The sequence below is a fragment of the Somniosus microcephalus genome, chromosome 2 (genome assembly GCF_052327205.1).
Source record: "Somniosus microcephalus isolate GS21.2 chromosome 2, FLI_Smic_1.0, whole genome shotgun sequence".
NCBI classification, from domain to species: domain Eukaryota; kingdom Metazoa; phylum Chordata; class Chondrichthyes; order Squaliformes; family Somniosidae; genus Somniosus; species Somniosus microcephalus.
Window position 1 is genome coordinate 154,015,424 of NC_140988.1, and position 20,391 is coordinate 154,035,814.

General features: G+C 44.3%; 1 protein-coding gene across 1 annotated transcript in view; it reads right to left on the reverse strand.

The window, feature by feature from the left end:
• LOC147123030 (transmembrane protein 144-like) overlaps nucleotides 1-20,391 on the reverse strand; it is a 131,942-nt gene that overhangs the window by 19,257 nt on the left and 92,294 nt on the right. Inside the window, exons 7-8 of the mRNA XM_085963837.1 lie at nucleotides 16,428-16,547; nucleotides 3,186-3,283 (exon numbers count right to left, since the gene is read on the reverse strand). Of these exons, the coding sequence (XP_085819963.1) occupies nucleotides 3,186-3,283; nucleotides 16,428-16,547 (218 nt within the window). The remainder of the gene's footprint in view (nucleotides 1-3,185; nucleotides 3,284-16,427; nucleotides 16,548-20,391) is intronic.

Sequence of the window (20,391 nt, forward strand, 5' to 3'; positions counted from 1 at the left end):
CCACACGGACTGCAGCAGTTCAAGAACGTGGCTCACCACCACCTTCCCAAGGGCAATTAGGGATGGGCAATAAATGTTCTCCTTGCCAGGGATGCCCAGATCCCATGAATGAATTTAAAAAGAATTAACAAGAGATATCCAACTGAGCTTAGGTGCTCAGGTACAGGGAGCTCCGCTACAGATATCCCAGGATTTACTGTGCGCTCCGTGGTAGACTGTAGTGAAGGGAAGCTGTCATGTGTGACAGCATAGATGTGGGTAGTGGATTCCTCCACACTTGCCTCAGACCATGCAGAGTGCTTGGTACATCCTCTGATAACTAGAAACTGTAGTACTCCAATAACATCCATTTTAAATTCAGGCCCATGAAGTCAGAATCTGAGGGCTTAGCAGTTGAAAAAGCACATGAGTTGGTCTTTTGTTCTGCAGGTTCCTTTATTTCCACTGCAACAATCATCTGCTCTTCTTCTCTTGTGCTCTGTGCATGACCCTGCTCTAACTCACAATCTAAATTCACCCAGGATGCATTATACCTGTGCTAGTGCTTGGAGCAGGAGTGAGTGACGCAGCCTGCTGTGAACAGCTATTTTCTTGGGAGACACAGGAACCTGCACTGCTTCCTGTGGCACATTTACAGAAAGTGAAGAGGAACACATGTTAGAATGCTGGCTGCATGATACACCTTCAAGTATTGATTGTGTGACAATAGAATGTCACATGGCGTTGCGTTTGAGTGCATGCGTGCAGAGCAGTGAATGAGAGAGCGGGGTGAGAAGGGGCATTACCCTAGCACTCACCCTGATCCAGGAGGAGGTCTTTAACTTCACTCTCTCCCATTTCTTCCATCTGGCCCATTCATCTGCAAGGAGGCATTTTGGAATGTACTCAAGAATGTTGTTCGGTCCCCTTCAGTCCATGTCTGCTCTCTTCTGTTATGCACTACCTTGTCCTGCAAGTGCAAAAGCGAAGTTCATGGGTTAGAAAGTCAGGAGCGCACAGAGTGAGACCCAAGAGGTCATCCTGCAACCCATCATGGGTAACCCCGATTTCCATCTCGCCACCATTGGTGGCCGTGCCTTCAGTTGCTAGGGCCCAAGCTCTGGAATTCCCTCGCTAAATCTCTCTGCCGCTCTACCTCTCTCTCCTCCTTTAAGAAGTTCCTTAAAGCAGTGATCAAGAAGGCAGGATGTGCTGTGAAAATGGCATCTGTGTGAATTTGGCATCAGTTTAACATAGCAGGGTCACAAACCCAACTTCACTGGTGTGATAAGGCTGTTGAAGACCCATCACTCTAAGAGATTCTGGGGGAAAAATTCAGTTGGTTTGCGCCTCCCGTTAGTGCCTTAAGAGGGTACTAATGGGGTGCAAAGCAACTAGCGCCCGTGCGCGGCGATGTTGGCGCCGCTCACGAAATTGACTAGACATTTTGCGGCGGCGCTAAACACTACCGCCACGATCTCCTGCGCTTGCAGATCATGACATCAGTCGAGCGTGCAATGCCCTGGTAGCGCCCTGGACCGGATATTGAGTGGCGCCCCCTGTCTTACCACCTGCCGCTAACAACGACTGGTTGAGGGGAGCGTTTTGCAGTCGGGAAGGGACTGGGGGAGCGTTATTTAAAGGCGACCACTTTCTGCCTTTTTTTGTTGGCGAAATTTTTGCACCACGCATTCTGAATGAGGGAGAGAGACGGCAGGAGATATTCAAAAGCTGTGTTGCGGAGTTTTGGGTACTGAGCAGCACTTTGCAGGTTCTTTTTGATTTGATCTTCCTTGCATCGATTTAGAAGCGACTATGGGGGCTGCACTCTGAGCTCTTTCCCTGGGCATCTCCATTGTTCTTTCCAACAGATTTGATGTACAGGTCTCTCCAGGCCGAGATCCAAGGCTGCAATGAGCAGGATGTGGATGGAGAGCAAGATCGACCCTCCCCTTTAAGAACTGGCTGGCGCCATTGTGTCTGTGTTCCATTGCTGACTGACATCACATGAACTTCGCCAGTGCTCTGAGGTAGCGCCTTGCTCCTCGGCATTAGCACCTTAAGAGAGGTGTGTAGCGCCTGATTTAGCGCTCCAATCACCTCCAGGGGCGATAGAAGCCAAGTTTGCAATCCGAGGCAATAATTAGCACCAGGCGCTAAAATTTGCGCCCGGCCAATAATTGCGCCACAAACAGGATGATACCGAATTTCTCCCCTTCTGAGTTTAGTGGGTCAAAACCTCTGGTGAATTGTGCCTAGCCTGGGCAAAAGAGATGGGGAAGTTATGACGCTTTGGAATGAATGTGTATGTCAGCTGAAATACTTCTTAACAACACGGAGGGTTAAGTAGTGCATTTCTGTGGGTACGGTAGTGTAGTGGTTATGTTCCTGGACTAGTCATCCAGAGGCTTGGACTTATAATCCAGTAAACATGAGTTCAAATCACACTTTGAGAATTTGAATTCAGTTTAAAAAAAATCTGGAAATATAAGGCTGATTTCAATAAAAGTGAAGTAATGCAAATTCATTTAAAATTGCTATTTGTGAGAGTTGCTGTGTGCTAATTGGCTGCTGGGTTTCCTACATTACAATACTTCAAATGTAAAGCTGGCTGTAAAGCGCTTTGGGACGCCCTGAGGTCATGGAAGATGGTATACAAATATAACAGCCTTTCTGTATTTCATGAAGCTGTCGGATTGTTGTAAAAACCCAACTGGTTCACTAATGTCCTTTAGAGAAGGAAACCTGCAGTCCTTACCCGGTCTGGCCTATATGTGACTCCAGTCCACAGCGATGTGTTTGACTCTTAGCTGCCCTCTGAAGGTTCCTAGCAAGCCAGTTGGTTGTATCAAACTGCTACAAAGAACTGTAGCGGTTCAAGAAGAAGACCAACCTCCGCCTTCTCAGAGCAGCTTGCCAGCGTTATCCACATCCTGAGAATTCATTAAAAATAATTCTCTGTGTCTCTTTGGGATACAGTGTTGTTGCGAGCTGTTATATTAACATAGCCAACATTGCTAAAAGAGCCTAAGCCAGTGTGTTCTGCCAGTGGTTTTAGTGTCAGTAGCACTGCACAGCTAATAACCGATCAGTACTTCCCAATGCCGTTCAGTTTCAGCTTCAACAATAATTTAGATATTTCCTTTCTGTTTTACATTATCTATTGACACAGTTACAAATATAAGCAACACTTTTAAGGTACTCACAGCGGTAACAAGAGGAAAAGTGATAACTGCACCAAGGAAATAGTTTGCCAAAAACCACGAACTGTTTGCTATTCCCCACAGGAGCCCTGAGAAGAAAGCTAAGAATGAAAGAAATTGGGAAGCATTAATTGTCTGCAGATGGACAACTCGTTTCTGTAAAGGAAATGCCAGAAGAATTGACAGTGAATTTTAGGAGCCTCTGTTCCCAGTGCAGAGCCTGTTCAATGGGAGTGCAATCGGATTTCTGGCTGGATTAATCTTTTATATTTACAATACTCAGTTACAATACTTTCATATTTACGATACTCAAAGATCAGTGATTTCCTGATAAGGCTAACCAGCACTGTCATCATTTCTGGGATCATCTTTTATCTGGTTTTTAATTGATCCAGACTGAAATTAGCTTGAGCAGCCTCACAAGATAAACATGGATAAGGAAGGCATTTGAGTTCATTTTAGCTCATTCAATGATGAAGACCATACACTGTAAGAATAAGCCATTTGCTGTAAATTTTGCTGTAACTTGACCAGACTTAAAAAGTTGACCAAATACCAGCATGCTTTGGGAGGTTGAGAGGTTCCTGTGGGAACTTGTATGAAAAACTGTTAAAGAGGCCTTGAACAGGAACAGAGACATTCTGCTAAAAAAAAAATGTAAAAGGCTGCCAACTGTCTTTCAACCGATAAGGGAAACAGACCTTCAAAAAGTTTTGTGGAGACGAAGCTATTAGCTATTGAACTGTGAAGCTGTTGCAAAAAAACCCAGAAACATCTTCAGATGTAACCAGCCTTGAAGGCCCATGGATGTTTAACAGATAAGAGGGTCTGAGAAACAACTAATGACCATTATTATGCCATATAGTTAGGGACACGTATGCAGTGGGAGGGGTGCCAAATTTGGGGGTATAAAAGGTGCTGTTTCAAGACACTCGGGGCTGCAGCCGAACAACCTGGTCAGTTGTCTGAAATCATATGTCTAGTCATCGCCGAATTGACCATTCGCTGGTGTTAGTACATATGTGGTGTTTTGCTTATCACTTGAGCTTAAAGACAAGGGATAGCTCTGTGTATGCTAAGCCATAGTCAGATATTGTTATATGCTACATAACTGTCGGATGCTTGTAATCTCTTGCTGATTGTTAAGTAAAAGATGGATTTCACAGATTCATTGGGTTTTGTGTTGTCTGTTCAACAGGTCTGAACTTTGGAAACTGTTGGACGGGGCGAAAAGCGATTTCCATGATTTATTAGAATATAGGACTAGTCTATTCAATCTCTCCTCATAGGACAATCCCCCCATCCCAGGAACCAGTCTGGTGAACCTTCGTTGCACTCCCTCTATAGCAAGTATATCCTTCCTTAGGTAAGGAGACCAAAACTGTACACAGTACTCCAGGTGTGGTCTCACCAGGGCCCTATATAATTGCAGTAAGATGCCTTTACTCTTATACTCAAATCCTCTTGTAATAAAGGTCAATATACCATTTGCTTTCCTAATTGCTTGCTGTACCTGCATGTTAATTTACAGTGATTTGGTACAAGGACACCCAGGTCCCTCTGAACACCAACATTGTCACTTGAGCTTAAAGACAAGGGATAGCTCTGTGTATGCTAAGCCATAGTCAGATATTGTTATATGCTACATAACTGTCGGATGCTTGTAATCTCTTGCTGATTGTTAAGTAAAAGATGGATCTTTTAAAAAATACTCTGCTTTTCTATTTTTCCGACCAAAGTGGATAACTTCACATTTCTCCCCCTTATATTCCATTTGCAATGTTCTTGCCCACTCACTTAGCCTGTCTATATCCCTTTGAAGCCTCCTTGCATCCTCCTCACAACTTACATTCCCACACAGTGGACTTTGTATCATCAGCAAACTTGGATATATTATATTTGGTCCCCTCATCCAAATCATTGATGTAGATTGTGAATATCTGAGGCCCAAGCACTGATCCTTGCAGTACCCCACTAGTTACAGCCTGCCAACCCAAAAATGGCCCGTTTATTCCTACTGTCTGTTTTCTGTCCATTAACCAATCTTCAATCCATGGTAGTATATTACCCCCAATCCCATGAGCCCTAATTTTGTTTAATAACCTCTTGTGTGGCATGTTATCGAATGCCTTCTGAAAATCCAAATACACCACATCCACTGGTTCCCCCTTATCTATTTTGCTAGTTACAACCTCAAAAAACTCTAACAGATTCGTCAAACATGATTTCCCTTTCATAAATCCATGCTGACTCTGCCCAATCCTATTATTATTTTCTAAGTGCCCTGTTACCATATCCTTAATAATAGATTCTAGCATTTTCCCTACTACTGATGTCAGGCTATCTGGTCTGTAGTTCCCCGTTTTCTCTCTCCCTCTTTTTTTAAATAGTGGGGTTACGTTTGCCACCTTCCAACCCACGGGAACCGTTCTAGAATCTATGGAATTTTGGAAAATGACAACCAATGCTTCCACTATCTCTATAGCCACCTCTTTCAAAACCCGAGGATATAGGCCATCAGGCCCAGGACATTTATTGGCTTTCAGTCCCAATAATTTCTCCAGTACTATGTTTTTTACTAATACTAATTTCTTTCAGTTCCTCATTCTTGCTAGAGCCTTGGTTCTCCACTATTTCTGGCATGTTGGCCTTTATTGCAAGGGGGTTGGAGTATAAGAGTAAGGAAGTCTTGCTACAATTGTACAGAGCCTTGGTGAGACCACACCTGGAGTACTGTGCACAGTTTTGGTCTTCTTATCTAAGGAAGGATATACTTGCCTTGGAGATGGTGCAACGAAGGTTCACTAGATTGATTCCTGGGATAAGGGGGCTGTCCTATGATGAGAGATTGTGTACAATGGGCCCGATACTCTCTGGAGTTTAGAAGAATGAGAGGTGATCTCATTGAAACATACAAGATTCTGAAGGGGATTGACAGGGTAGATGCTGAGAGGTTGTTTCCCTTGGCTGGAGTGTCTAGAACTAGGCGGCATAGTCTCAGGATAAGGGATAGGCCTTTTATGACTGAGATGAGGAGGAATTTCTTCACTCAGAGGGTTGTGAATCTTTGGAATTCTCTACCCCAGAGGGCTGTGAATGCTGAGTCTTTCAGTATATTCAAGGCTGAGATAGATAGATTTTTGGACTCTAGAGGAATCAAGGGATTTGGAGATCGGGCGGGAAAATGGAGCTGAGGTCGATGATCAGCCATGATCTTATTGAATGGCGGAGCAGACACGAGGAGCCATATGGCCTACTCCTGCTCCTATTTCATATGTTCTTATGTTCTCATGTTCTAATACACCGCGCTTGATTTTTCTTTCCAACTTCAAAAGTGGGGAGCATAATGGGCAACCAATCTGAGACCTCCAGATTTTCACCCTGCCGAAGTTGAAAGTTACCCCCATGGTGTGACCAAAGTACTATACAGTCTGATTGTGGCTTTGTCAGTGTGATACTCTACTATTTGGTTGTGCAGTTCAAGATTCTATGGGCTTTGTTGATTGCGGCTCAGTATTCGTTGGATATGTTGAGCTATTTCAACACCATTCATGGACTATTCCTGTTACCCAATTTCCTTCCTATGTGCAATGTTTTACACTTGTTCATATTAAATTTTATTTACGATTGCTCCTCTCAATCACATATTTTGTCCAATTCATTCTGTATTTCCTGAGCTGTTGTTTAGAAACAATTTGATATTATTTGCAAACTTTGTCAATTTATATTCAATTTCTGAATCCAAGTCATAAATCCATATCCTACAGATCCTATAGTTATTACATTAACTAGCTAATGACTAGAGGTTAGTATACCATTACTCCTCAACCCAACTTGAAATAATGTGAGCTTTCAATGAGATCACACTCATATGTATGAAAGAACGCTGTTACAAGTTTTGTTTCTGGTTTAGATATTCTCATGAGTACAAGGGGGCTGGAGATTTTCATAAGGGTTCCAAGCTTCTTATGTTCAGGAGTGTGCCCATGTTACCCAATATCTAATTATACACTAGCATAACCCAGGAGTATAATAATAAGAACCCTTGTAATCTGAACTGGATTTCATGTCTTTGACATGCCCTTACTTGCATTTCTCAAATCTTTCTGCAGAGACTAAAAAACAGAGTGAGATAAGGCCAGATACAAATCGTTAAACTGCTTTATTTTACAGAAAGTAAGTGAACATATAGCCTAATCAATGTAACCAAATCTCACCTTGATTCAGCCAATTATTTAAACTTCCTTGAGAGCAAGATAAACATTAAATAGATGTCACACTATCCCTATTAGTGGGCTCGAGTAACTTCTTCTGGCCACCTTTCTGACCTGACTGGCTCTGGGATTAGGAAGAAAACGTTGCTCCTCATTAGGCCAGGTTTCCTCCTCAGACATAGTTGCCTGATTGACAATGTATCTCTTTGTTCCTTTACTCTGTGTACCAAGCCAGAGCGAGAACTGGCCCTCTGACTCCTTTCTCATTCAGTGATTCACCAGTAGGCCAGTTGCTGAAACCAGCTACCTCTCCTCCCTCTGAACTTGCAGCACTCTATTCTCTCAGATCCAACCCCAACATTGTCATTAAACCCGCTGACAAGGGTGGTGCTGTTGTTGTTTGGCGAACCGACCTCTACCTAGCGGAGGCTGAACGCCATCTCTCCGACACCTCCTCCTACCTCCGCCTGGACCATGACCCCACTACCGAACATCAAGCCACCATTTCCAAGACTGTAACTGACCTCATCTCCTCTGGAGATCTTCCCCCATGGCCGCCAACCTCATAGTTCCCCAAACCCGCACAGCCCTCCTTCCCAAGATCCACAAACAGGACTGCCCTGGTAGACCCATCGTTTCAGCCCCACGGAACTTATCTCTTCCTATCTCGACTCTATTTTTTCTCCCCTTTTCCAGTCTCTTCCCACCTACATCCGTGAATCTTCCGACGCCCTCCGCCACTTTAATAGTTTCCAGTTTCCTGGCCCCAACCTCCTCCTTTTCACTATGGATGTACAATCCCTCTACAACTCCATCCCCCACTAGGATGGCCTGAGGGCGCTCCGCTTCTCCCTTGAACAGAGGCCCAACCAGTCCCCATCCACCACCACCCTCCTCTGCCTGGCTGAACTTGATCTCACATTGAACAACTTCTCCTTTGACTCCACTCACTTCCTCCAAATTAAAGGTGTTGCTATGGGAACCTTCTTGGATCCTAGCTATGCCTGCCTTTTTGTGGGATATGTGGAACATTCTTTGTTCCAGTCCTACTCAGGTCCCCTCCCTCATCTCTTTTTCCGGTACATTGATGACTGTATCGGTGCTGTTTCCTGCTCTCGCCCTGAACTAGAAAATTTCATTCATTTTGCTTCCAATTTCCACCCTTCCCTCACCTTCACATGGTCCATCTCTGACTCTTCCCTTCCTTCCTCGATTCCTCCATCTCCATCTCTGGGGATAGGTTATTGACAAACATTCACTACAAGCCCACTGACTCCCACAGCTACCGGGTCTACACTTCCTCCCACCCCGCTTCCTATAAGGACTCTATTCCATTCTCCCAGTTTCTCCATCTCCACTGCATCTGCTCTGACGATGCCACCTTCCATGCCAGTGCTTCCGACATGTCTTCCTTTTTCCTCAACCGTGGATTCCCCTCTACTGTGGTTGACACAGCCCTTGACCGTGTCTATTCTATCTCCTGCACTTCTGCCCTCACCCCTGCCCCTCCCTCCCAGAACCACGATAGGGTTCTCCTTGTCCTCACCTTTCACCTCACCAGCCTCCACATTCAATGGATCATCCTCCGTCATTTCCGCCACCTCCAGCGTGATCCCACAACTCTGTTTCTCTCTTCACAGATGCTGCCTGACCTGCTGAGTATTTCCAGCATTTTCTGTTTTTACCTCACCTCCCTTCCCACTTTGGAGTGTTGGTTTAATAAAATATCTTCTGTTAATCTCAAAATGAATAAAGAACATCCTGGCTTAATGGGCCTGCAATGAGAAAATTGACCCTAATTGTATCAGTTTGAAATAGAATGTGGGCTGCAACATTTCACAAACTGGCCCACCTGGTTTAATATACACTTTCAATGCTTGCAGCCTGTGACTTTTTTAAAACCTGTGCAAATTTGCTGTTTTAAAATGCAACACAAACAAAACTCAATCTCAAAATCCTTTCCATTAAAAAAATGATCAAATAATCTAAAAAATGACAAAAGCATAGAATGAGGCTTAGTATGACTGTTCGTTTACAGACTATTACAATTTATCTCATCATGGGTTTCACCTCACTCATTTTATCCACTGAGAGAAAATATTACAACTTTTCCACAATTTCCAAAGGTAATTAAGCAAATCCAAGATAGCTGTTTAGCCTTATACCTTCATTGTTCAACTTTATTCAGTTGTTTACCAAAAATAAATAAGAATGTTCTGTACAATATTTGATCATCTCAGTCTATGCTCATCCGCATACTTTTCCTGACCGGATTTTGCTTTCTTTTCTGAAGGAGCCAATTACCACATTTTTGCTGGGAGTCTGATCCACATATCCACTACACCTTGGAAAAACATTTCTCCAGTTTCTAGTCTTGCTTATGCTCTTGAATTTTGTCCTCTAGTTCTTTGCTCTCAGTTCCAACTCATCGCCTAACTTATATCAAATAGAAGATGAGCTAACTGAAAATTCGTGCTCCATCAAACACTTCGCCAGACCTGTCTCCCTTCTCGTGTTTGATCAGGTATCTACCAAAACTCGCTTTCACAGCCACATATCTTTCCTCAGCAACTGTCTCTGGCTCCGACTTACTCCACGTGGATTCCAACTGAAATTCCACCCTTCGTGTTTTGGATCCACCCAGGACTACAGATATCTCCAAGATAGTCAGCGTTCTTTGAACCACTGCTCTCGCCGTATCCTGAGATCCACACTGAATGCCATGCGCCGCCACATGAACACTCTTGACCTCTCTCTTCAGCAGCACCGACGCACTCTATCTCAAAGCTGTCCTGGTCCACAGTTCCATTTCATCCTTCGCCTCATCCGGCGCTTTAACAAAAAACTTTTTTTCTTCCTTTCAGGTGTCAAGGATCGCAAGCTTCAACAACACTTGGACACCAACACCCCTCCGGAAACTTCTTCCCCTTCACTTTACTCTGACCCCATCCCTTCTCCCAATCTCACCCCCTGCCGTGTTTTCACTATCCCCTCTGACCTTCCCCTCTCAGACCCCGAACAATCAGTCCTTAGCAAAGGCCTGAGCTTCATCCCCTTACGCCCCCATCTCAATGAATTTTGAGCTCGGCATGATGCTGAGCTCTTTTTCCGCCGCCTTCATCTCCGTGCCCACATCTTTGGCCAGGAGTCTTCCCTCCGCACGGCTGACCCTTCCTCCCGTTTTCAGAATTCTCATTCTACTGGACCCCTCCCTCTGGCCTCTTAACCTCTCTAGATCTTTTCATTGCAAACTTCCGGCTTGACATCGGGTGTCTCCATTTCTCTGCTCCCCTCACTCACTCCAACCTACCTCCCTCTGAACTTGCAGCACTCCATTCTCTCAGATCCAACCCTGACACTGTCATTAAACCTGCTGACAAGGGTGGTGCTGTTGTTGTTTGGCGAACCAGCCTCTACCTAGCCGAAGCTGAACGCCAACTCTCCGTCACCTCCTCCTACCTCCACCTGGACCAAGACCCCACTACCGAACATCAAGCCCCCGTGTCCAAGACTGTCACTGACCTCATCTCCTCTGGAGATCTTTCCGCCAACCTCATAGTTCCCCAACCCTGCACAGCCCGCTTCTACCTCCTTCCCAAGATCCACAAACAAGACTGCCCTGGTAGACCCATCGTTTCAGCCAGTTCCTGCCCCACGGAACTTATCTCTTCCTATCTCAACTGTATTTTTTTTCCCTTTGTCCAGTCTCTTCCCACCTACATCCGCGACTCTTCCGACACCCTCCGCCATTTTAACAGTTTCCAGTTTCCTGGCCACAACCATCTCCTTTTCACTATGGACGTCCAATCCCTGTACACCTCCATCCCCCACCAGGATGGCCTGAGGGTGCTCCACTTCTTCCTTGAACAGAGGCCCAACCAGTCCCCATCCACCACCATCCTCCTCCGCCTGACTGAACTTGTTCTCACATTGAACAACTTCTCCTTTGACTCCACTCACTTCCTCCAAATTAAAGGTGTTGCTATGGGAACCAGCATGGGTCCTAGTATGCCTGCCTGTTCATGGGATATGTGGAACATTCTTTGTTCCAGTCCTACTCAGGTCCCCTCCCTCACCTCTTTTTCCAGTACATTGATGACTGTATCGGTGCTGTCTCCTGCTCTCACCCTGAACTAGAAAATTTCATTCACTTTTTACTTCCAATTTCCACCCTTCCCTCACCTTCACATGGTCCACCTCCGACTCTTCCCTTCCCTTCTTCGACTTCTCTGTCTCCATCTCTGGGGATAGGCTATTGACAAACATTCACTACAAGCCCACTGACTCCCACAGCTACCTGGACTACACTTCCACCCACCCCGCCTCCTGTAAGGACTTTATTCCATTCTCCCAGTTTCTCTGTCTCTGCCGCAACTGCTCTGACGATGCCACCTTCCATACCAGTGCTTCCGACATATCTTCATTTTTCCTCAGCCGAGCATTCCCCTCTACTGTGGTTGACACGGCCCTTGACTGTGTCCATTCTATTTCCCGCACTTCTGCTCTCACCCCTTCCCTCCCTCCCGGAACCATGATAGGGTTCTCCTTGTCCTCACCTTTCACCCCACCAGCCTCCACATTCAATGGATCATCCTCCACCATTTCCGCCACCTCCAGCATGATCCCACCACCAAACACATCTTCCCCTCACCTCCCCTTTCAGCATTCCAAAGGGACCACTCTCTCCGCGACACCCTGGTCCACTCCTCAATCACCCCCAACAGCCCTTCTCCTTCGCCCGGCACCTTCCTGTGCAAGCGCAGGAGATGCAACACAGGCCCTTTTACCTCCACCCTTCCCTCTGTCCAGGGCCCCAAACACTCCTTCCAGGTGAAACAGTGATACATAGATACATAGATACATAGAAGATAGGAGCAGGAGTAGGCCATTCGGCCCTTCGTGCCTGCTCCGCCATTCGATGAGATCATGGCTGATCCTTTAATTCAGTATCCCGTCCCCGCCTTCTCTCCGTAACCCTTAACCCCTTTTGCCCGTAGAAATATATCTAATTCCCTCTTAAATATATTTAATGAGCTGGCGTACACTGCCCTCTGTGGCAATGAGTTCCACAGGTTCACCACTCTCTGAGTGAAGAAATTCCCCCTCATCTCTGTCCTAAATGGTTTAGCCCTTATCCTTAAATTATGTCCTCTAGTTCTGTTCTCACCCGCCAAGGGAAACATTCCTTCTGCATCCAGTCTGTCTAGACCTGTCAGAATTTTATACACTTCTATGAGGTCCCCTCTCAATCTTCTAAACTCCAGTGTGTACATCCCTAAACTACATAGTCTCTCCTCATAGGTCATTCCCGCCATTCCTGGTATCAGCCTGGTGAATCGCCGCTGCACCCCCTCCATGGCAAGAACATCCTTCCTCAGATGAGGCGACCAAAACTGTACACAGTACTCGAGGTGTGGTCTCACCAGTGCCCTGTACAGCTGCAGCAAGGTATCCCTGTTCCTGTATTCTAACCCTTTTGCTATGAAGGCCAGCATACCGTTTGCCTTCTTGACCGCCTGTTGCACCTGCATGCTCGCCTTCAGTGACTGGTGTACAAGAACACCCAGGTCTCTCTGTACTTCCCCCTCTCCCAATCTATTGCCATTTAAATAATAATTTGCCCTCCCGTTCCTGCACCCAAGGTGGATAACTTCGCACTTGTCCACATTATAGTGCATCTGCCATTTATCCGCCCAATCGCTCAGTCTGTCCAAATCGCTCTGGAGCTTCCTGGTCTCTTCCTCTGAGCCCACCCCCCCTCCTAGTTTAGTGTCGTCTGCAAATTTGGAAATGCTGCATCCGACTCCCTGATCCAGGTCATTAATGTAAATTGTGAACAGCTGGGGGCCCAGGACAGATCCCTGTGGTACCCCATTTGTTACTGCCTGCCATTCAGAAAATGAGCCGTTTATTCCAACTCTCTGTTTTCTATCTGACAGCCAGTTCCCTATCCACGCCAAAACTTTCCCCTTTATCCCATGAGCCTCAATTTTCCATGCTAATCTTTTATGTGGGACCTTATCGAAGGCCTTTTGGAAGTCCAGGTACACCACATCTACTGGCTCTCCCCCATCTATTCTACCAGTTACTCCCTCAAAAAATTCCAATAGATTAGTCAAGCACGATTTACCCTTTGTAAATCCATGTTGACTCTGTCCTATCCTGTCCCCATTTGCTAAGTGCTCCGCTATTTCATCCTTAATGATGGACTCCAGCATTTTGCCCACAACTGATGTAAGGCTTACAGGTCTGTAATTACCTGCTTTTTCCCTACCCCCCTTTTTGAATAGTGGGGTAACGTTAGCTACCCTCCAATCCATCGGCACTGTTCCCGAGTCTAATGAATTCTGAAAAATCATCCTTAGTGCATCCGCTATCTCTAGGGCCACCTCCTTCAGTACCCTAGGATGCATGTTATCAGGCCCTGGGGATTTGTCCACCTTCAATCCCTTTAGCTTCCTTAACACCATATCCTTAGAGATATTGATTTGCGTCAGTTCCTCCTTTGCCAATGTCCCTATTTTTCCCGATATCCCAGGGAGGTTTTTTGTGTCTTCCTTCGTAAAGACTGACCCAAAGTATGCATTTAGTTGATCTGCCATTTCCTTATTTCCCATTATATATTCCCCCGTATCTGACTGCAATGGACCAACTTTGGTTTTCACCAGTCTTTTCCTTTTGATATACTTATAAAAGCTTTTGGAGTTAGTTTTTATATTTTCCGCCAGCTTGTTTTCGTAAGCTATTTTGCCCCTCTTGATTATGCCCTTTGCCCTCCTTTGCTCTATCTTAAACTGTTCCCAATCTTCCGCTCTGGCGCTTTTTTTGGCTATTTTATACGCCCTATCTTTGGATTTTATGCTGTCTCTAATTTCCCCTGTTATCCACGGTTGAGTCACCTTTTTAGATTTCCTTTTATGCCAGATTGGTATAAACAATTTTTGCAATTTTGTCATTCTATCTTTAAATGTTTGCCATTGTTTATCTACCTCCAGTCCTCCCAGGAACGTTGTCCAATCAGACCTACTCAGTTCCCGTCTCATGGCATCATAATTCCCCTTGTTTAAATTCAGGACCTTAGTCTCTGAGTCAATTTCTTCGCTCTCCATTTCGAGTGAGAAATCGATCATGTTATGATCGCTCTGACCCAAGGGTCCCCGTACAACAAGATTACTGATTAGTCCCTTCTCATTGCACAGTACCCAGTCCAATATAGCCTGTTCCCGAGTTGGTTCCTCGACATATTGATCCAGATAACCATCCCTCAAACACTCAAGGAATTCCTCCTCCTCATTATTTTTACTGATTAGGCTAGTCCAATCTATATGTAAGTTAAAGTCACCTATGATGACAGCTGTGCTCTTATTGCACGCTTCTCTAATTTCCCTTGTGATGCCCTCCCTAACCTCTATTTTACTATTTGGAGGCCTATATACCACTCCTATTAATGTTTTTCGCCCCTCGCTATTTCTTAGCTCCACCCATATAGATTCTGTATTAACTGAGTTAATATCCTTCCTTTCAATTGCATTTATCCCCTCTTTTACTAGCAATGCTACCCCTCCTCCCTTTCTTTTTTGTCGATCCTTCCTAAATACTGAATACCCCTGTATGTTAAGCTCCCAGCCCTGCTCACCCTGCAACCATGTTTCCGTAATCCCAATTAGGTCATAATTATTAACCTCTATTTCCACAGCTAATTCATCTACCTTGTTCCTGATGCTTCTCGCATTAAGGTATAAAACCCTCAGGCTTTTTTTATGCTCACATTTTTTATGAATTAGTTTGGCCCTTTGTTTTTTGTTCCTCACCCTTTTATCATTTATTTCTGTCTGCCTTTCACTTTCCTCTATTTCACTACATAGGTTTCTAGCCCCCTGCCATACTAGTTTAAATGCTCCCGAACTGCTTTATCAAAAATTACCCCGAGAACATCAGTTCCATCTCTGCACAGGTGTAGACCGTCCCTTTTGTATAGGTCACACCTACCACAAAACTGGTACTTCTTGATTTACTTGTACTTCTTGAAATTTAGTACAGGTATACTCTACTCACTGCTCACGATGCAGTCTCCTCTACATTGGGGAGACCAAATGCAGATTGGCTGACCGCTTTGCAGAACGCCTCCATTCAGTCCGTAAGGGTGACCCCGAGCTTCCGGTTGCCTGTCAGTTTAATTCTCCGCTCCACTCCCACTCAGACCTCACCGTCCTCGGCCTTTTACACTGTTCCAATGAAGCTCAATTTAAGCTCGAGGAACAGCACCTCATCTTTCGAATCGGCACTTACAGCCTTCTGGACTCAACATAGAGTTCAACAATTTCAAACCATAACCTCTGCCCCATCCTTTCTTTTCCTATTTATTTATTTATTTTCTCTCTCCCACATGGCAGCTGTCTTTTATTCTGCCAGTGCCATTTACACTTCATCTAGAGCCATCTTTTTTTTCTTAACTTGTCCCATTACCATCTCCTTTTGCCTTGCACCATCTCTTAATCTCTCTTAATGTCTCTGAATCTCTCCTACCTTCCATCCTATTGCAGACCTTCTCTTCTGTTCTTTCCTCCCCTCCTCCCTTTCCCTGCCCCTGCACTTGCTTAAAAACCTGTTCTATCTCCAGCTTTTTCCAGTTTTGATGAAGGGTCATCGACCTGAAACTCTGTTTCTCTCTCCACAGATGCTGCCTGACCTGCTGAGTATTTCCAGCATTTTCTGTTTTTACCTCACCAGACCTTGCCACTGAGAAAGTGGATTCTCAGCTAATTGCTCATTGTAAGGTCTAAGATATTAACCCAACACTCCCGGCTCAGCAAACTAAAAACAGAGGTTTAGTATTGTTATATTTATTACAGGTAGTTGGGAGTTACTGTTGGTTAGCCCAAGGTCCACAGTATCGGTGCATTGTACGGGAACCTATAGAATCACTGATAAAGACCACTGTGACCACATTGTTGAAATTGCCTGATTATCTAAGGATAATCAAACTAGGATCATTATACAGACATTGTGACTGTTGATCACTTCACCTTACCAGGTAATATTGCTGTTGAATAAACACATGGTTTGTTTTTCTTCACTCCACAGTATATAAGAAAATAGATTGTACTGGTTAGAATAATCCCACTGCAGTATGGAAAAACATAATCTATGTCTAAAATAGAAGAGAAGACAATGTTAGATGTGAGTATCTCGATAATGGCATACGATTATGTTGTCATATTAGTTTTTAAAAATGCAGTGCTTTGTAACAGTCTCCACACAACAGTTTATTTAAATGTTTCGCATCTATTGAACATCATCGTGTTTTGAAATTTTTCACTATTTGGCCTAGAAGGAATTTTGAACAATTTATATTAATATGTTAAGTTTAGCCAACATTGGATTAAATCCTCAGAATACACATTCTGAGAATGCAAATTAGATCCAGTTAAAGCGTCTGCCCAGGATAGTGAATACCACAAGTTTTAGGCAAGGAGGTTTGTTAGGACATCCCAAAGAGGAAATTGGATATAATGTTGGAATGGCTTCATTCATGTAAGTCCAGTGGTGAGGTAGTTTCCAAAGAAGTCCAAACCTAGAAAGATAGGAGCCAGTTTGATTGCTAAGTCACATTAATCCTCAGCTGGCCAAACCCCAGACACAGAGAGCTGGGTAAGGGTCATTGGACAAACCTTTGGCTTCCTGTCCAGCTATGAAAGGACACAGACTTCAGAAATCTAGAGTAGAAATAGAGTGACAGATCTCCTCTTGCTAAGCTTAGAGCCAGTTAGTTTACTGATTTGTAAAAGTGAAGCTAGGCCTTATCAATGGTTAGGTTTGTATAATTTGTTATTTTCTGATATTATAAGGAACAATAGAGATTAGATTAAATTTCAGTGTAAACTGTATTCTGTTTGTTTATATCGTACATGTAAAATAAACCAGATTCTTAGAATTGGCTTTGACGCACTTGGGTGTTTATAAGTCTGTCTTCTGGAAGATATCTGTGGGGTCATGTGTAAGATTACAGTATCCAGTACGCAAAACAAAGTGTTTCATGTTTAGGACCATTGGGTCATATTATCATACAGCTAGATATTGGGTTGTAATGGTAAACTCCTGATCATAGGGGAGAGAGAGACCAGCTTCAGAAAGAGACCTGCTTCCGAGAGAGATCAGTGACGCTGAATCTGAGCGAATATCTAGTGCAGAGCAAAGTTTGTAACAAGCTCATCAAAAGATTGTGGTTAAAATTAAAATCTTAATTATAGCTTTGTTCCCATGTGTTGTGGAGGATTAATGTGACAGGAAATGGTTTTATAAATGAATAGGGTCTGTAGGCATGCAATGTAATAAATTCACAGCCTTCAGTGCAACAAATACCAACAATTTATTGACTACGTTCCAAAGTATTTGCCAAAACAACTTTAAAAGAAAAATCAATCTTCAACTTCTTTTAATTATTGAGGCTTTAGTTTGGTCTCCTGTGGCACTGCTCACAGTCACAAGTTTTAAAGAAAACTTTCTCTCCCCCCTCACTCACTAACTTCTTTTGTTACTCTGTTTTCCTATTTGTCTTCCACTTTGTGTATACACAGTATGGCTTTCACACCATCTCTGTTTTCCCGCTGCCTCTATGTTTGTCTCTGACTTGTTTTCCCATTCTCATTCCTGGATATTTTCCCATCAGTTATGCTACGGGGTTTGTTACCACTGCACCATCAGAGAAACTCATGATTCCTTTTCATTCTTTTTTGCTTTTCTATTGGAAAGAAATATCCTGAGATATGAGCTGAAGATCCAAGCTCATTCGCAACTCAGAGCGAAAAGGTCAGCCGGAGCTGGCAGCATCTCCCCACCTTCATCAACTGTCAGAGCTACCGCCCATTCTCTAGAGCCTAACAACTTAGGTGCTTTTTTCTGACTGTGCTTTCCATTTGCTATTTCATATTTAAAATGTGTCAAGTGACCACATTTGATGCAACATGCATAATGTAATATGCTGTTTTGGTGTCATAATGGGAAAGAAATATTGGACAGTCAGGATGGTAACACATGGGAAACTATATTGAATATTACAGCTTTTGGAGATATAAGGCTAGAAATTGCAGTTGACAAGGTTAATGGATGAGTACTTAATGCATTCTTGTGATATTCCTCTGTTCATTATTTGAACAAAGGCATTAAGCAGTTTAATATAGACAGCAATCTGGAGGGCACTCAATTTTTAAAATAACATGTACCGACATTTTATTTGTTTACATTTACAGCTACACCTTGTACTGACGATGTGGTGCAGCTTTGAACAGTTTATTGAAGCTTCTAGGTATTAGACTTAAAAAATATATTAGAGTAGCGTTTCCTCTTCCTGTGCCTGGGTGCATTGGATCGCCTGAGTGTGATGAATAGAAGGAGATTGGTGAGGAGTACTGCACACTCTGATGGGAACCTGCCTGATTTTCCATCAACAAATGGACAGAATAGCGAGTGGGCTCCATTATGCGTGTGCAATCCTCCCCCACTGATTTTCCTCTGTCCGTTGCACCTAGGCAATCCAATATGTTCAGGTGCAGGAAGAGGAAAAAGCTGCCTTGCTGAGTTTACCCTCAATCTAACACCAAATGAAGTGTCTTGTATTTTGGAGAGTGATGAGCTTTATCCTTAATTTAAGTGTATCTTAATTTCATAATTTCTTTAGCTTCCCATGACCCAGAAGATAAGCAGGTCTCTCCCTCCCAAGTCTCTGCAAATGTCTGAATGGTATCTTGACAATCTTAGTGCTTCTATACACGTCACCTATAAATATATGTGCACAGTAATTGTAGCCTGTTTACAGTGCTCTATTTTCCACCTCTTGAGGTGACCAGAGGAAATGGTAGGCACCCCAAATATTCTTCAATTTAAGGTCAATTGTTAGACTTGCTTTTGCCAATCCACACACAGCGGAGTATATAGACAAAGCTTTAGGCTCATAAATTTGGGGGAGAAATTCGGTATCGCCCCGTTTGGGGCGCAATTATTGGCTGGGAGCAAAGTTTAGCGCCTGGCGCTAATTATCGCCTCAGACTGCAAACTTAGCTTCTATCGCCCCTGGAGGTGATTGGAGCGCTAAATCAGGTGCTACACACTTCTCTTAAGGCGCTAACGCCGAGGAGCGAGGTGTTACCTCAGAGTGCTGGTGAAGCTCATGTGGTGTCAGTCAGCAATGGAACACAGACACACTGGCGCCGGCCAGTTCTTAAAGGGGAGGGTTGATCTTGCTCTCCATCCACACCCTGCTCATTGCAGCCTTGAATCTCGGCCTGGAGAGACCTGTACATCAATTCTGCTGGAAAGAACAATGGAGAGGCCCAAGGAAAGAGCTCAGAGTGCAGCCCCCATATTCCCTTCTAAATCGAAGCAAGAAAGGTCAAATCAAAAACAAAGTGCTGCTCAGTCACCCAAAACTCCTTCACACAGCGTTGAATCTCTCCAGAAGTCTCTCTCTCTCTCAGAATGCGTGATGCAAAAATGTCGCCGACAAAAAAAGGCAGGAAGCGGCTGCCTTTAAATAGCGCTCCCCCAGTCCCTTCCTGACTGCAAAATGCTCCCCTCTACCTGTCATTGCTAGCGGCAGGCGGAAAGGCAGGGGGCGCCACTCAATATCGGGGCCAGGGCGCTACCAGGGCATTGCACGCCCGACTGACGTCACAATGCGCGGGTGCAGGAGATTGTGGCGGTAGTGTTTAGTGGCCAATGTCGCGAGCGCCGCAAACATCACCGCACATGGGCGCTAGTTGCTTTGTACCCTGTTAGCGCCCTCTTAGGGCGATAACGGGAGGCGCAAAGCAACCGAATTTTTCCCCCTCAGTGACCAAATTGCTAAGAAGGAAGTAAGAAGGGAAAATGTCTGAGCTATAGCACAAGCCAAGCAGTAGAGGGAGCCTGCCATACAGTACCACTAACTTTATATACAGTACTGTAACAGCAACAAACTTCAGGCTGATCATCACATTGATTTATTTGGACATTACAGT